This window comes from Narcine bancroftii, chromosome 4 (genome assembly GCF_036971445.1).
Source record: "Narcine bancroftii isolate sNarBan1 chromosome 4, sNarBan1.hap1, whole genome shotgun sequence".
In the NCBI taxonomy this organism is placed as follows: domain Eukaryota; kingdom Metazoa; phylum Chordata; class Chondrichthyes; order Torpediniformes; family Narcinidae; genus Narcine; species Narcine bancroftii.
The window spans coordinates 70,553,583-70,569,093 of record NC_091472.1 but is presented as its reverse complement, the minus strand read 5'-3'; the positions used below and the strand labels follow the sequence as shown (position 1 = coordinate 70,569,093).

Below are 15,511 nucleotides of genomic sequence, written 5' to 3'. Positions count from 1 at the left end.
TGTTTTTGCATTCAACTTTATTTTGGTCTGGACATTGATAAAAGTGCTTCTCTGTCTTTGAAATGTTGAGAGGTATGGATGACATAATAAACAGAGGAAATGTGTAGAGAAATAACAACCTTCTTTGAAGACTGAAGGTTAGAAAAAACATCCTTTTATTCCCTCTCTTCAACATGGTTAGTGGATGTGGAGCAGATCTCAAAGCCACCGTTATCAGAGTGGACAGCAGAAGGTCCATGGTTCCTCTTCAGCCTGGGAGGGTGCCTTAATAATTTATGAGACGAATGATGATGATATTCTGCAAGATCCTTTGAAATCTAGTTTCCACAGCCACTATGACAACCTGAGATTACATGGCAGCAAAATGAACTTGTATGTACCCAGATTTATATTCTACAGCAGCATCCAGATGTTCTAGGGCTTCTGTTTGTAATCTGTGATGTTGACCATTGCTGATTGAAGACATTAGGAAAGGAAAACCTGAGATGTGCAATCCAATGATCGTTGGGGGATGAGAGGTGGAGAGGATGAGCAAATTTTAAATACCTGTGAGTCACTATCTCGAAGGACCTTTCCTGGACTCATTATACCAATGCCATTATGAAGAAAGCATGTCAGCACCTCTACACCCTCAGGAGTTTGCAGAAGTTTGGTATGTCATCAGAAACCATGGCAAACTTCTACAGATATGGAGTTAAATTGTTATATAGTTTAGATATTTTTATATAGTTATGGCTACCTGATGATGTAGCTTACAGTATTTAAAATTATTTAGAAATGTATCTACTCATGTCCGGGAAGATCTGCAGGACGTGTAGGGTCTATGCCTAAAAGTCTTGGGATTATGGAGGAGAAGGAAGAAGTGCGCGAGGGGGAGGAGGCACAGTAAGTGAGCAGGGGTTCATGCTAGGCTGAAGGCAAACTCCTGCCACCTGGCTCTCCCATCCATCCTGCTCGCCAATGCCTGTTCCCTGGTGAACAAAATGGACAACCGACTCTGGAGGTCTGCACAGTGTGAGTACCAGGACTGCTGTACTTTGGTCTTCACTGATTTCTTGCTCAACGAAATGGTCGCGGATGCCACCATTCAGCTGGGCAGGCTCACTTTATTTTGGGCTGACAGAAATGCTGCTCTGTTTGGTAATGTTCGTGGCAGTGGCCTGTGCATTTACATCAACATGGAATGGTGTGAGGATTCTGCAGAAGTCTCCAGTCAATGCTCAGTGAAATTTGTGACTGTCAGATGTAGACCATTTTATTTATCACGGGAATTCACCACTCTCCTCAAAGTTGCAAAGTGCCCCCCACCCCGGTGCTAACGCTAAGGAGGCAAACTGCAGACCACACTCCTTGACGAACTGATTATTATCACTATAGATTTCAACCAGGTGAACCTCAAGTCAGGGATACCTAAATTCCATCAGTATGTGGACTTTGCTACGAGAGGAATGAACACATTAGACCTAGTGTATATGAGCATTTCCAGTGCATATCGGGTGGAGCCCCGTCCCCACCTTGGATATTCAGACCACATCTCTAATGCTAATCCCAGCATACAGATCAGTCGTCAGAAGCACCAGACCAGTTCGGAAGCAGGTTAAAACCTGGCCAGCGGGACCTATTCATGCACTCCAAGACTGCTTTGAGCGGACAGACTGGCACATGTTCAAGGAAGCAGCAACCGATGGCAACCACATCAATCTGGAGGAGGATACAGTATCAGTGACCAGCTACTATGTCTAAGACCATCATAACTCACTCCAATGAGAAGCCATGGATGACTACAGAGATATGTGTGCTGTTCAGGAACCAAGATGCTGCCTTCAGAGTGGACGACAAGGTAGCCCTAGCTATTGCAAGAGCCAAGCTGTCTAAGGCCATCAGGGAAGCAAATTGTGCACATGCCCAGCACATTCACAGTCACTCCCTGGACAGCAAGGACACATGACGTATCTGGAAGGGCATCCAAAACATCACCAACCACAAGACTACATCATCTGCCTGTGCTGGTGATGCCTCCCTCCCAAATGCACTGAACAACTTCTATGCACATTTTGAGGTGAAATATGACATGGCAACGAAGACCATTTCTCCTCCAAATGATTGTGCTGTTTCTTGCAATGGCTGATAAAAAGAGAGAGTTAGGCAAGGAAAGCTGCTGGACTGGATAACATTCCCGCAAGAGTGCTCAGGGGATATGTGGCTCAGCTATCAGATGTTCTCACCAACATCTTTAACATCTCCCTGAGAAGTGCCATGTTCCCAACATGTTTCAAAGGTGCCACGATTGTCCCCATGCCAAAAACGTTGGCTGTGTCCTGTCTCAATGATTACCGCCCTGTCGCACTCAAGTCCATCATCATGAAGTTCTTCAAGAGCCTCGTCATGGGGCACATCAAGCTCCTGCTGCCCCCATCACTGGACCCCCTGCAGTTTGCTAACTGCAGACCCAACCACTCTATAGATGATGCCATAGCCGCCACCCTCCATCTAGCCCTCACCCACCTGGAAGACAAGGCCTCGTATGTTCAAATGCTGTTTATTGACTTCAGTTTGGCATTCAACACAATCATACTGCAGTTCCTGATAAGGACGTTGAGTCTGCCGGGCCTAAACACCTCCCTCTCCAATTGGATTCTCAACTTGGCTGTCAGGGAGACCTCAGCCAGTCTAGATCGGAAACAGCACCTCCAAGCATGGCCCTGGCCCCCCCCCCAGGGCTGCGTGCTTAGTCCACTGCTGTTCATTCTGCTGTCCCATGACTGTGCAGCTAAATACAGCTCAAACCACATCATGAAGTTCGCTGACGACACGACCATGGTGGACCTTATTAGTAAGAATGAGGAGTCAGCGTATAGAGATGAGATGCAGTCGCTAATGGACTGGCGCACAGCCAACAACCTGTATCTGAATGTTTAAAAAAAGCAAAAGAAGTGGTTGTTGACTTCAAGATGGCCCGTAGGGACCACACTCCACTGACAATTGATGGCTCCACCATTGAGGTCATCTAGAGTATCAAGTTCCTTCAAGTGCACTTGACAGAGAATCTCACCTGGTCACCAGCTCCATAGCCAAGAAAGCCCAGCAGCACCTCTACTTCCTGCGAAGGCTGAGAAAAGTTCATCTCCCGTCCTCCATCCCCACTACATTCTACATAGGTCGCATTCTGTGCAACTACATCATCGCTCTTACTGTTTGTAACAGATCAACTCATCATTTCACCCTCTGTCAGATGCATGCTTTCGATTGCCATTTTTTCAACTTTATCACGTCCTACAAGGATCGGAAGATTGTCTATCTACACATCCCAGAACCTGCAGTCTCCAACACTGGCAGACAGGAATTCCTGACTGAACCCCCCCCCCCCACCCCGCCACTAATCTTGGCGGCTCCACCAACCCAAAGTAAATGCACAACCCAGACTCCATCAACATCCATAAGGGTTCCTATAACCATGGACACCTTCCAACTGATAGTGCTACCTGCAACCACAACTCCAGCCTTGAATTCCAGGCTGGATACCCATGTGCTACCATCCCTACTCCCGACTCCCCTCCCCCACCACCAGTTGACAATCCTGCTTACCTCAGAGCCCATCATCAGCTCCTGGATCCTCAGGGCTCCATCTTCCTCTCACCCCAACCCTCCCTCTCCACTAACACCGCTCCCCCCCTAATCCCAGCTCTCATCCATACCGGGTCTTCACCATCCCTTCCAACCTTCTACTCTCCCAGATAGAGTGCTCTGTCCTTACTAAGGGCCTCACCTTTGTCCCCCTATGCTCTGTGAGTTTCACAGTTGCCATTATGCTGAACTGTTCTTTCGCCGGCTCTATCTCTGAGCTTACTCCTTCAATGAGGATTCCCCCACCGATGACCCCTTCTCCTGTTTTCAACCCCACAACCCCCTCCCCCTTCTTCATGGACACCTAGCCCTGGTCTCCTACCTGCTCTGGACCTTTTCATTGCTAACTGCTGATGGAGTGTCGACCGTCTCCACTTCACCACACCTTCTTCCCATTCTAATCTCATCCCTTCCGAACGCTCTACTCTCCATTCCCTCCACACCAATCCTGACCTTACCATTAAACCCGCTGATAAGGGGGGGTGGTAGTAGTCTGGCATACTGACCTCTACCTGGCCAAGGCACAGTCACATTCCTTACTACCTGTCCTACTTCTACTTGACTTCCCAAAATGCATCACCTCCTACTTGCTGGGATTAAATTCCATCCGCCAATGTCTGTCCAACCTTCCATCTGATCTATATCCCGCTGTACACGACTTCCTCGTGATCTGTTATACCACCAATTTTCATGTAATCTGCAGACTTACCAATCATATCCCTTACATTGCATCCAAATGATGAATATTTGTGAAGTGTATCTTAAACTACCATATTAGAAAATAAGTTTTGTGTTATATTCAAACTACTTGCATTGGAAAGAATAGATTTGTTACCCTCTTTTACCTCTTTCTTTTGTTTTTATGAAAAGAGAAAAGGACTCCTTGTGGCTTGTTTGTGTCATGATCTCGACCACAGAGGTTACACTAACAGCTATCTCCAAAAGTTTGACCACCCACTGGCTGCTCTGTATTCCACCTCCACAATGGAGCAGCATCACTTCTCCCAAACAGTTGCTATCTTACAGGTAGGATTACCATAGACATGCTTTTTCAGAAATGTTAAAGTTCACAAAGCAAAGTTGTTTTGATGTAATTTTTGTGTGATATTCTGAATCCTGATTCGAGTAAATGCACATATTCAAGTATTTACATTAATATTCCCAGAATTCAAAATCTATGTACCTCAGTTTTATAGGATGTAGATTTCAATATTGAAACTGCAAACCACAAAATCAGTTCTTTTTTTTTCTTCTCAACTTGCATTTCCCAGTCATGATGGTATCTTGCACTTCCTCGTGATCTGTTATACCACCTTTTGCATAATCTTCACCCGTTTCTTAATTTGATAAAGGTGCCAACATAATAGCTCGATGCAAATAGTTCAACTACCATATTAATATCATACACAATGCAAAATGGCATTCAAAGTAATCTCTCTCTATCTTTTTACTGAAACCCCTTCGAAACTTTTATTCTCTTATATTAGTGAATAAATGCAGCTTGATATATGCAATACAATCTCATGTGTATTTACTGTAAGAATTATGTTCCCTATCTTCAAAATCATTAATATGAAACAACTGAAGTTATTCAAACAAATGTTGATTTGTTTTTGATTTTTATGTTTAAGTTAAAGGGTTGTCTTGCCTCCCAAGACAGATTTGACTCATATCAGAAAGGAATGTCCTTGATATCTTTATCAAGAGCCCATTCTTCACGATTGAGCCTACAATGAATGTTACAAATCTCTCCTTACCATTTTTAACAGGTGATATTTGATCTGAAATGTTAAATTTGCTTTTTTTTACATCCTGATTGACTGAGTATTTCTAGAATTTTCTATTTTTGTTTCCAAATGAGTATTTGTGGTTTCTTAAATAGTTGGATTTTTTGCTATCCTCTTTGTTCTCTGGGTTTCATGTGTATATTAAGTCTTTCATGCAAGAATTTTAAAGATGAATGAAATTAATTGCCACTGTTGTATGTTGTTTACAGACTACTAACTACAATAAATTCCCTGGTATCTGATACCAGGGAATTGATAGATGCTGAATAAGTGAATTTTTCAGTGCTTGAGATTGTGTGTTGAGTGATTAGCAAACAAACGCCAAGGCGTGCCAATTTTAAACTTGAATTTTTTTTAACCTATTTCTGCAATTTTTTTTGCTGGTTGCTTAACAGGGATTTTACTGCATTTCATTTTAAATCTTGAGTTCAAGAACTGTTTAGAGAATTGTGTTAAACAACCCATGGATGAAACAGTTCTCCTGCAAAGTCTATTGTGTAAAAATCTTGTCTGTTAATCATAATCCAGTTGATGTAAACCCATCCCTAATAATGATGATCCTAGAGGCTGTGGGGATTGAAAATAAAGTCAAATTACAGCATTAGGGCTAAAAATGTGTTAATTTCTCCTCCAACTGTTCCCTTCAGTGAAGTTAATGGTGAAGCCATCCGAGTTCCAAGTCTAATCTTGCACAAAATGTTTGAATGAGTCTCCTGTCAGTAGTTACAAAATTTTCTGCGACTGTGGTTCCCTCAGTGGACTTGGCTAAATCATGATGAACCACAGATTGGAGTGTTGAGAATAAAGCACTTAAAGAGAAATCCCCAAGATTGTTGACAGTTATGTGGGAAAATGGAGTACAGGATAGTTACGTGGGAAATTTTGGAATTTCCCTGAAAAATCAGGGGCATTGTGCACTAAAACACAGTTAAATTCTCCAATTTATGCCATATTTTATATTTGTTGTTGTACTCTCCCACTCAATAAAGCATCCCAAAATCTACCCTGTCAAACCACCTTCAGATCTGATATGTTTGTATAAGGTCATAACCCCTCATTTCTTTAAATTCCGAGGAATAGAGACCCAAACTCTCTAGCCTCTCTTGATAGGACAATCCTTTTATCATAGGAATTAATGTGAATCTCCATTGGACCACCTCCAATGTTACTATATCTCTTTTTATACAGAGCAACCAAAACTTTATGGAGCTTTTCAATTGAGGTGACCCCAGCACCTTGTATAATTATAAAAAAATGTTTTAAAACTTCAGCAGTTTGCAATGAAGCTCGAAATGTTGTTTGCTGACTTAGCTACTTGTTGGACCTGCCTGTTATCTTTTTGTGATTTATGCACCAGAACTCGTACTTAACACACTTTAAACTCTCTTCATTTGGGTAATCATCTACCTTTTGATTATTCGTACCAAAGTGCATGACTTTGTACTTCTCCACGATGAACTCCATTTGCCATACTTGTGCACTTTCTCTCTATGTTGTATTGCAGAATCACAGTATCACTATAACACACACCCTTCCACCTGTTTTTGTATCATCGGAAAATGTGGAAACCTTCCATGCCATTCCTTCTTTCACATCATTGATGGAAATTGTTTAACAATTGCAAGCCAAGAACTTATCCCAGTGATACTCCACTGTTACACCCTTCCATTCTGAAAAGGAGCTATTTAATCAAAATCTCTTCGGTAAAACACTATTCCAACATTTCCACCAATTCGGGGGGTGGGGGGGGCGGGGGTGGGGAAAGCATCTCCACAGTTTTGCTGTAGGTGCTTTGTTGGTTTGGCTGCGATACATTGTCGCTATTGTGGCAGCACGCCGTTAGGCAGGTGAACCGGCCCCACTAGTAACACACATGGTGGGGCAGCTGGCCAAAATAGCGCCGTCGAGGGTTTCCCCTTTAACCTCGGCACTAGCTCAGAAGCCTGTGCTTGGGGACCCACGTGACGCCCTGGTGACAGCAGCGCCCCCAGCGCGGTTCTCGGCCAGGTCCAGGCTGGGGGTATAAGGCCAGCCAGGCACCCTGCAATAAATCAGTTCTGCTCACTGAGCTCAACCCGTCTGGTTATGTGTTATTTCAGTTAGCAGTGTAGATGCCGCTACAATTGGTGACTCCGACAGGTTCAAACACCTTTGAACCCAACCAGAGCGACCCTTCGATCAGTGCTATAGCCATCAAGCTCCCTGATTTCTGGGTGCAGGAGCCGGAGACCTGGTTCAGCCACGCAGAGGCTCAGTTTCACCTCCGCCAGATTTCATCAGACTCGACCAGGTTCTGCCATGTGGTTGCCGCCCTGGACCAGGCCACCGCCAAACGTGTGCTGCACCTCATTCAACACCCACCCGCGGAAGATAAATACAGGACCATCAAGCGGTTGCTCACTCGCTCCCTCGGACTATCCAGGCGCCAGCGTGCTGCTAGAATGCTGAACATCAACGCCTTGGGGGACAGGTCCCCAATTGAGCTAATGGACGAGATGCTCGCACTCATGGGCGATCACACAAACTGCCCACTTTTGAGCGCATCTTTCTCGACCATTTGCCTGAGGACATCTGGACGCTACTGGCCCAAGAGAGCTTTGCTGATCCGAGGAAGGTTGCTCAGAAGACTCAAGAGCTATGGCTCGAGTGATTCCCGGAGGGCTCAGCAGTCCAGCACGTTGTTGCCACCAGCGTTGGGGAGCCAAGGCTCGGAAGTGTTGTCAGCCCAGTTTGTTCCAGAGAATTGAGCAGGGTGCCTGCTGTTAATGGCTGCGGCAGCTGGCCAGGGACACAGCCTTCTCTACCTGTGGGACTCAGTCAGTGGCCGACATTTCCTCATCGACACTGGGGCCCAGATCAGCATCATTCTGGCCACGGCCATCGAGTCAAGGAACTGGCCTCGAGGACCTCCCCTCCTTGTGGCCAATGCAACGGACATCCAGATATATGGAGACAAGACCGTCCACTTCCAGATCGCCAGCAAAAGTTCTCGTGGAGGTTCACCATCTCGTCCCTTCTGACCGCCATCCTGGGTGCCGACTTCCTCCTCACCCACAGGCTGCTGGTGGACATTCGAGGTAGGCGCCTGGTAGATGCTTGTACCTTCCAAACCGTTCACCTCAATGCCTCCCGCACAGAGCAGCCACAGGTGGCCATGATCAGCATGCCCAAGGATGAGCTCCAGCGTATCCTGGACGAGTTTCTGGCCCTCCTCAAGCCACAGTTCTCCGCTACCTCACCCCACCACATGGTGTTCCATTACATCCCCACCCAAGGCTCACCGGTCCATGCCAAGGCACGCCGCCTCCCGTCAGATAAACTCCAGGTGGCAAAGGAAGAGTTTTCGCATCTGCTGGAGCTGGTGATCCTTCGGCGCTCCGACAGCCCTTGGGCTTCACCACTCCACCTGGTCCCAAAAGCCTCCGGCGGCTGGCACCCCTGCGGAGACTACCGGCGGCTCAATGAGGCGACAGTTCCTGACCTGCATGATTCAAGGGTATTCTCCAAGGTCGACCTGGTGCGCGGGTATCACCAAATCCTGGTGCACCCCGAGGACATACCCAAGACAGCCATCATCATCCTCTTCAGCTTGTTTGAATTCCTTTGCATGATGTTCGGGCTCAAGAACACCGCCCAGACCTTCCCAGCGCCTTATGGACTAAGTATGCAGGGACTTGGATTTCGTCTTCATTTACTTGGACAACATCCTTGTTGCCAGCAGGGATCGGGTGCAACACAATGCCCACCTTCTCCCAACGGCCGACTTCGGCCTCACGATCAACCCAGCCAAGTGCCAGTTCGGGAAAGAGTCCATGCAGTTTCTGGGCCATACCATAATGGCCAAAGGAGTCACACCCACTGCTACAAAGGTCACTGCAATCAGGGAGTTCCCGGACAACCTCAAGGGGCTGCAGGAGTTCGTGGGCATGGTCAAGTTCTATAACCTTTTAATCCCAGGCACTGCATGCATCATGCAGCCGTTCTTCGCCCTCATCGCTATCAAACACAAAACGCTTGCCTGGACTCCATAGGGCTGCAGGGTATTCGAGGCCACGAAGGATGCCCTCACTAAGGCTACCATGCTCGCCCACCCACACACCAACCTGCAAATGGTGCTCTCCGTCGATGCCTCTGCCACAGCCGTTGGCACCATCCTGGAGCAGCAAGTGAATGGACAATGGAAGCCACTGGAGCGCAAATATAGCGCCTTCGACCGTGAGTTACTGGGCATGTACCTGGAGGTGCGGCATTTCCATTATTTCTTGGAGAGAAGGACTTTTACCATCTTTACCAACCACAAATCCCTCACTCAGGCACTCGCCATGGCGAAGGACCCCTGGTCGGCCTGCCAGCAGCGTCACCTCTCCTTCATGTCGGAGATTACCACCGACATTCAGCACAAGGTGGGGAAGGACAACGTGGTCGCTGATGCACTCTCACGACCGGCCATCTGCGCGCTGACACCCGGCCTCGACTTCGACCAGAAGTCAAACGAGGAGACACGGCCTTCAGGACTGCCATCACAGGCCTGAGGTTCCAGGAGATCCTGGCTCCTAGCAGTGAGGGCACCGTCCTGTGTGATGTCTCCATGGGCACCCCGGGACCAGTAATTCCCCAGTAGTGGCGCAGGCAAGTCTTCCATCATATCCATGACCTTTTGCACCCTTCCATCAGGTCCACAGTCCATATGGTGGCAGAGCGTTTCGTCTGGCATGGGATGCGGAAGCAGATCACGTGCAGGGCCAGAAAATGCACCCGTTGCCAGCTTTCCAAGGTGCACAGGCACACCAGAGCACCCGTACAGGAGTTCAAGCATGACCGGGAATGGTTCAGCCACATTCACGTGGACATTATCGGGGTAACCGTTATCTTTACACGGTGGTGGACCACCACTCGTTGGCCCAAGGCGATCCTGATGCTAGACACCTCCACGGACTCCTGCTCCCGAGCGCTGTTCCATGGTTGGGTCACCCAGTTCGGCATCCTGAATCATCTCACCAGCGATTGGGGTGTCCAGTTCACCTCTGCGCTCTGGGCACAGCTCGCCAACAGGCTGGGGTTCGAGCTACACCTCACCATGGCCTATTGCCCACAGGCCAATGGGCTGGTCGAGCGACTACACTGCCTCCTTAAATCATCACTTATGGCCCGCCTCACCGGTCCAGACTGGGTGGATGAACTGCCTTGGGTGATCCTGGGCATCCGCTCGATGCCCAAAGAAGATCTACAGGCGTCATCACCCGAGCTGGTCTATAGCGCACTGCTAGTGCTACCCGGTGAGTTTGTCAACGCACCTCATTACCCCCAGTGGTCACCGCATGAACTACTCCCCCATCTTCGGGCCAAATTTGGCTCCTTTGCACCCCCACCACCACCCAGACACTGCACACGGGCTTCTTACGTCCCCAGTGAGCTGCACTCCGCGGATTACGTTTTTATTCGGCGAGGCCCGTTCATGGCACGTCTGCAGAGGCCTTATGAAGGGCCATTCAAAGTCATCCAGCATTCAGGGTCCACATTCACGCTGGACATCGGCGGTAGAAGGGATCTGTTTACGGTGGATAGGCTGAAGCCAGCACACCTCGACCCCAACGAACCAGTAGTTGTGGTTCAACCCAAGAAGCAAGGCCGCCCGACTAAAAAGGACATCGGCGCCGGTTCTGGGGGGGGGTGCTGTGTGGCGGCACGCCGTTAGGCAGGCGAACCAGCCCTGCTTGTAACACATGCGGCGGGGCAGCCGGCCAAAATGGCGCCATCGGGGGTTTCCCCTTCGACCTCTGCACTGGGCTCAGAAGCTCATGCTTGTGGACCCACATGATGCCCTGGTGACGTCAGCGCCCCCACCGCGGTTCTCAGCCAGGTCCGGGCTGGGAGTAGGCCAGCCAGACAGCCTGCAGTAAATCAGTTCTGCTCACTGAGCTCAACCCGTCTGGTTGTGTGTTATTTCAGTAGCAGTGTAGCTGCCACTACACTATCTAATTAATAACCTAATGTCTATGGTGCAGAATACATCAAGGTTGAAAAGGGTAAAAAAAAACATCGTAAATTGGAATGAAGCAATCAAGTGATGCAGTTTCAAATTAAAATCATTTGAGAAATATAGGATTAACAAAAGTTTGGAGATGTTTAACAGCCTTTGGTTTGGGGTTTGCAGGAGGGGAATGAAGAAGGAGTGAGGGACAGTAACGATGAGCCCATGATTTCTATATATAGGGAAGAAAAAGAATGTTTAGATTTGGGTGTCTGAAATTTAGATATAAAGGAGAGAGGAATGCGGATCTTACTTCTTTTAATCATTTTGAAATGTATTGAGTGAGAGAGAGATTATGAGAAGGGTGTTTATTCATAGTCTAAGACATGCTTTGTTATGTCGAGATGTCGCAGACATTTCTCAGAAAGTAAAGGAAAACAAATTTTCCTGAAGCAATAGCAAGAGTTTAGTTAAGCTAAGATAATGAATGAAATGTGTCTCAGGGTAGGGCAATCAAAACTGATTGTAACTGTTGCTTATGCATTTGATAGATTAGAAATCCGTCTTAGAAAATTGTAAAGTAACATTGTTATTAGTCATTGAGCAGTGTGGAAAAAGAAAGATGTGGTAATTTAGCCACTAACCTGGAAGATGATTGGAAGTTGCATAAACTGGTTGGTCCAGTGCAGTGATGGGTAGAGATGGTGTGGTGGAGTAGAATGAGGCCTGGTGATTCTATACAGTGTGGTCTTTTATCCAGTAGATCCTGATGATTTTAATCATTATTATAAAATGATTTTATGTGTACAGTAGAAATTAGGCCAAAATGTCAGTGTTATGAATATTAAAAGAGTGAACAAAAGATGTCTCCTGGTATATAATTGAATGATGATAGGGTCAGAAACATCAAAGTTATCAGACAGAGTTGAGAGGAAACTACCCAACTTTGAAAATTATGTTAACTTTATGCATTATGTCAACAGCTTTTTTTTTACTACAAGTGTACACTGCCAGATATTACAGAGCACTTTTGAAAACATCTTAATCATTGAAAATGTTCAATAGCAAAAGTCCAAAGATGAATATTTATCCTGAAAATTGTACTGCTAATAGAGAATTAGATTGCAGTATTTCCAGGAGATGTATACTTTGACTTCCCAGCAGGTGTGTAAGTTTTGAGATTAAGTGGATAATGAGAAATATAACACATTTCCAAAGGACAGTGAAAAACAGTTCATGATTTGGGCACGGTAAAAGGATGATGTCAGATAGAAACATTTTAGAGGTGGGCATCTTGTAGAGCTTGTCAAAAGAATCAAAGACTTGTTGATCCAAACCAAGGCTTTTATTAGCAAAAGGCAGGAGCTCTTCACAGGTGGCCGACCAGTCCGGAATGATCCAACCTGGCGAGGGACACAACCCTTTAAGGCCCAGACAATAGGCGTGGCTTAGCTCTCAGCCAATCGCTGTAAGCACAGTCTAGATACAGTAACTATATACACTATGTACATTGGTGATAGATCTGTACTATCACACATCTCCTTGGGGAGATATTTAACGCAATGCAGAGCATCCAACAGACTCAGTGAGATGAAGCTTCATGTTGATTACATTAATAAAACAAAGTAACAATGAATCATCTGAAGCGTGTCTCACCTGATTTAAAAAAAAAAGAGCTGAATGGTCCAAATAACTGTTTCCCATTTTTAAAATGTATTTAGACTGACTCCATTTAGATCAAATTTTTTTCTTCCAGGAGCATTTAACCCAGGTGAGACCCGCTCAACAATGTGAAAGGAAATATTTATCATTTCCAGTAAAGTGATGTAAATTGAAACTAGTTTCTGTACTGTTTATTGAATTTTCTATTTCCCCCAGCTGGAAGGGCATAATATTTTCGCCAATCTGACAGCTGATGAATATGAGCATTTGCTGGAGATCATTCGGAAAGCCATCATAGCCACTGATCTCGCACTATATTTTGGAAACAGAAAGCAGTTAAGTGACCTTCTGCAGGCAGGAGGATTGAACATCAACAATCAAGCACACAGGTAGATGTTTTCTTTATTCAAACAAAAATGATTAGGTATTGAATCATTATGAAAGCAAATCTTCAAAAGACGATTGGAGAGATTATGCAGGCATTTAGTAAGATTGAAACATTCTTCTCTGGCTGGAAGTCCAGGAAGTCTGCTCACGCGGTACTACTAAATTAGAAAGGGAGATCAAGATAGACCGTGTTATTGTAGACTAACTAACTGAGTATCAGCAGTAGACAAAAAGTTCAAAAATCTATGCAGTAGTATAAATCAATATTTCGAAAACCACAGATAAAATTCTATATAATCACTATTGATTTATTATGGGATATCTCACTAACTTAACTGAATCATTATTTTTAGAGGGAGTAGTGAGGGCTAACGAATTTGATTTGATACTTGCACTTTTACAAGGTATTTAACAAAGCCTCACATGGTAGTCAGCTCAGAAGGAAAAAAATGCCCACAAGATCCAAAGGTTTGATCCCAAAGTTGTCTCAGAAGCAGAAAGCAAAGGTGATGAATGTATTTTTTGTGACTGGAAGTCGAGGGTTTCACGGTACTCAGTTCTCGGTCCCTTACTTTACATTGGTAATATGCCAGATGATTGTAGAAGTGGCAACTTGAGTTCAATCTAGCAAAGTTTGAGTAATATTTTGGGGAGAGGAAACAAGCTAAAGGATAGAAGACATATGGGACAGTACAAGGATCTAGATTTGCATGTTCACGAATATCTGCTGGCAGTGGGGAAGACACATGGTGATGCATGGAGAGTGGATGTGGATAAGGGGAGCAGTGATAAAAGAGGTGTGTTTGGTTGACAAGAATAATAAATACATGTTAGGCCATCGCTAGAATACAGCCTGATGACCTGGTTGCTGAACCACAGGAAAACTGTAATGGTATTGGTGAGGATATAGAGGAAATTTGTAAGGATATTACCAGGCTCAAGAAAGTTAATTATGAATAAAAATTGGCTAAGTTGGTTGGGCACTTCTTCAGCTAGCCTAGACATTCCTTTTAAAATGTGCTTGTTTTGAAAGATTCAAATGAAAATAAAAGGATACAAATAACTAGATTGCATTTGCTCAGTGAATATAAATGTGCAAAAATGTTCTTAAGGAAATAAATTAGTGACATCCAACAAGTGATGAACTGAGCATAATATTTTAATCTTGTTTTTCCTTCAACAGAGACAGGGTGATTGGTCTAATGATGACAGCTTGCGATCTCTGCTCCGTCACCAAGTTTTGGCCAGTTACCAAGGCAACAACCAATGATATATATGCTGAATTCTGGGGAGAGGTATACGTCTAATCTGATTTACTAGTGGTATGAAGATATCAACTAGGTTCAGTCAGTCAACTGAAATAGAGATAGGTGTAATGCCTCTGCATTTATTAGTGACTCAAGGGAATTGTATAACACACAGATATTTACCATTCAGTTGATGCCACTTATAATACCTCGAGATTACTGAGAAGAAGCGAGTTACAAGCTCCAAGGTAAAAGCTGTCAACAGAAAGAGCCAATCTTCTGAGGTGCAATAAGCACATACACCCATAATTGTCTGGGCTTTCTGGACATCAGAAGGCCAGCACCTTCAGTGGTATGCCTATCTTCCATCCATTGGGTCTCCATAATGGGCCTGAATGTCCAACCTGCCATTAAACGGGCACTGTAGCTCATTGTAATAGGCACATAGAACACTTCTCAGCAAACCCTCCTCCCCATCCTGCTAAATTTGTCAGTGCCTCCCACTGGCAAATCCCATGTTGCACTGGTCTAATTGGTATGTGGGGGACCACATGACAAGCCCTCGGATGTTCAAGGTTCTTTTTAATGTCATGTAATAGTACATTTAAAATGTAATCAATGCACTGTCAATAACAGTTATGTAAAATTGATAGGCTTTAATTAGCAATAGAATGGAGGCACGTCCATGCTGGTCGACTGTCCTGAACTGGGAAGGGGGCAGTAGGAAAGTCACCTTAATTCAGGTTCAGTCAGCCAAGGGGCATGTCCAGACAGCTAAATATGCATACAGTGGTTTACCACAATAACATACATGATATATTTTAACTTTTGAC

General features: G+C 45.3%; 1 protein-coding gene across 9 annotated transcripts in view; it reads left to right on the top strand.

Moving 5' to 3' along the window:
• The window catches only part of pde10a (phosphodiesterase 10A), a 218,907-nt gene that overhangs the window by 172,200 nt on the left and 31,196 nt on the right, over positions 1-15,511 (top strand). For all 9 annotated transcript variants that reach the window (XM_069931573.1, XM_069931577.1, XM_069931571.1 and 6 more), the window contains 3 exons: positions 4,495-4,650; positions 13,261-13,433; positions 14,615-14,726. In XM_069931573.1, the coding sequence (XP_069787674.1) occupies positions 4,495-4,650; positions 13,261-13,433; positions 14,615-14,726 (441 nt within the window). The remainder of the gene's footprint in view (positions 1-4,494; positions 4,651-13,260; positions 13,434-14,614; positions 14,727-15,511) is intronic.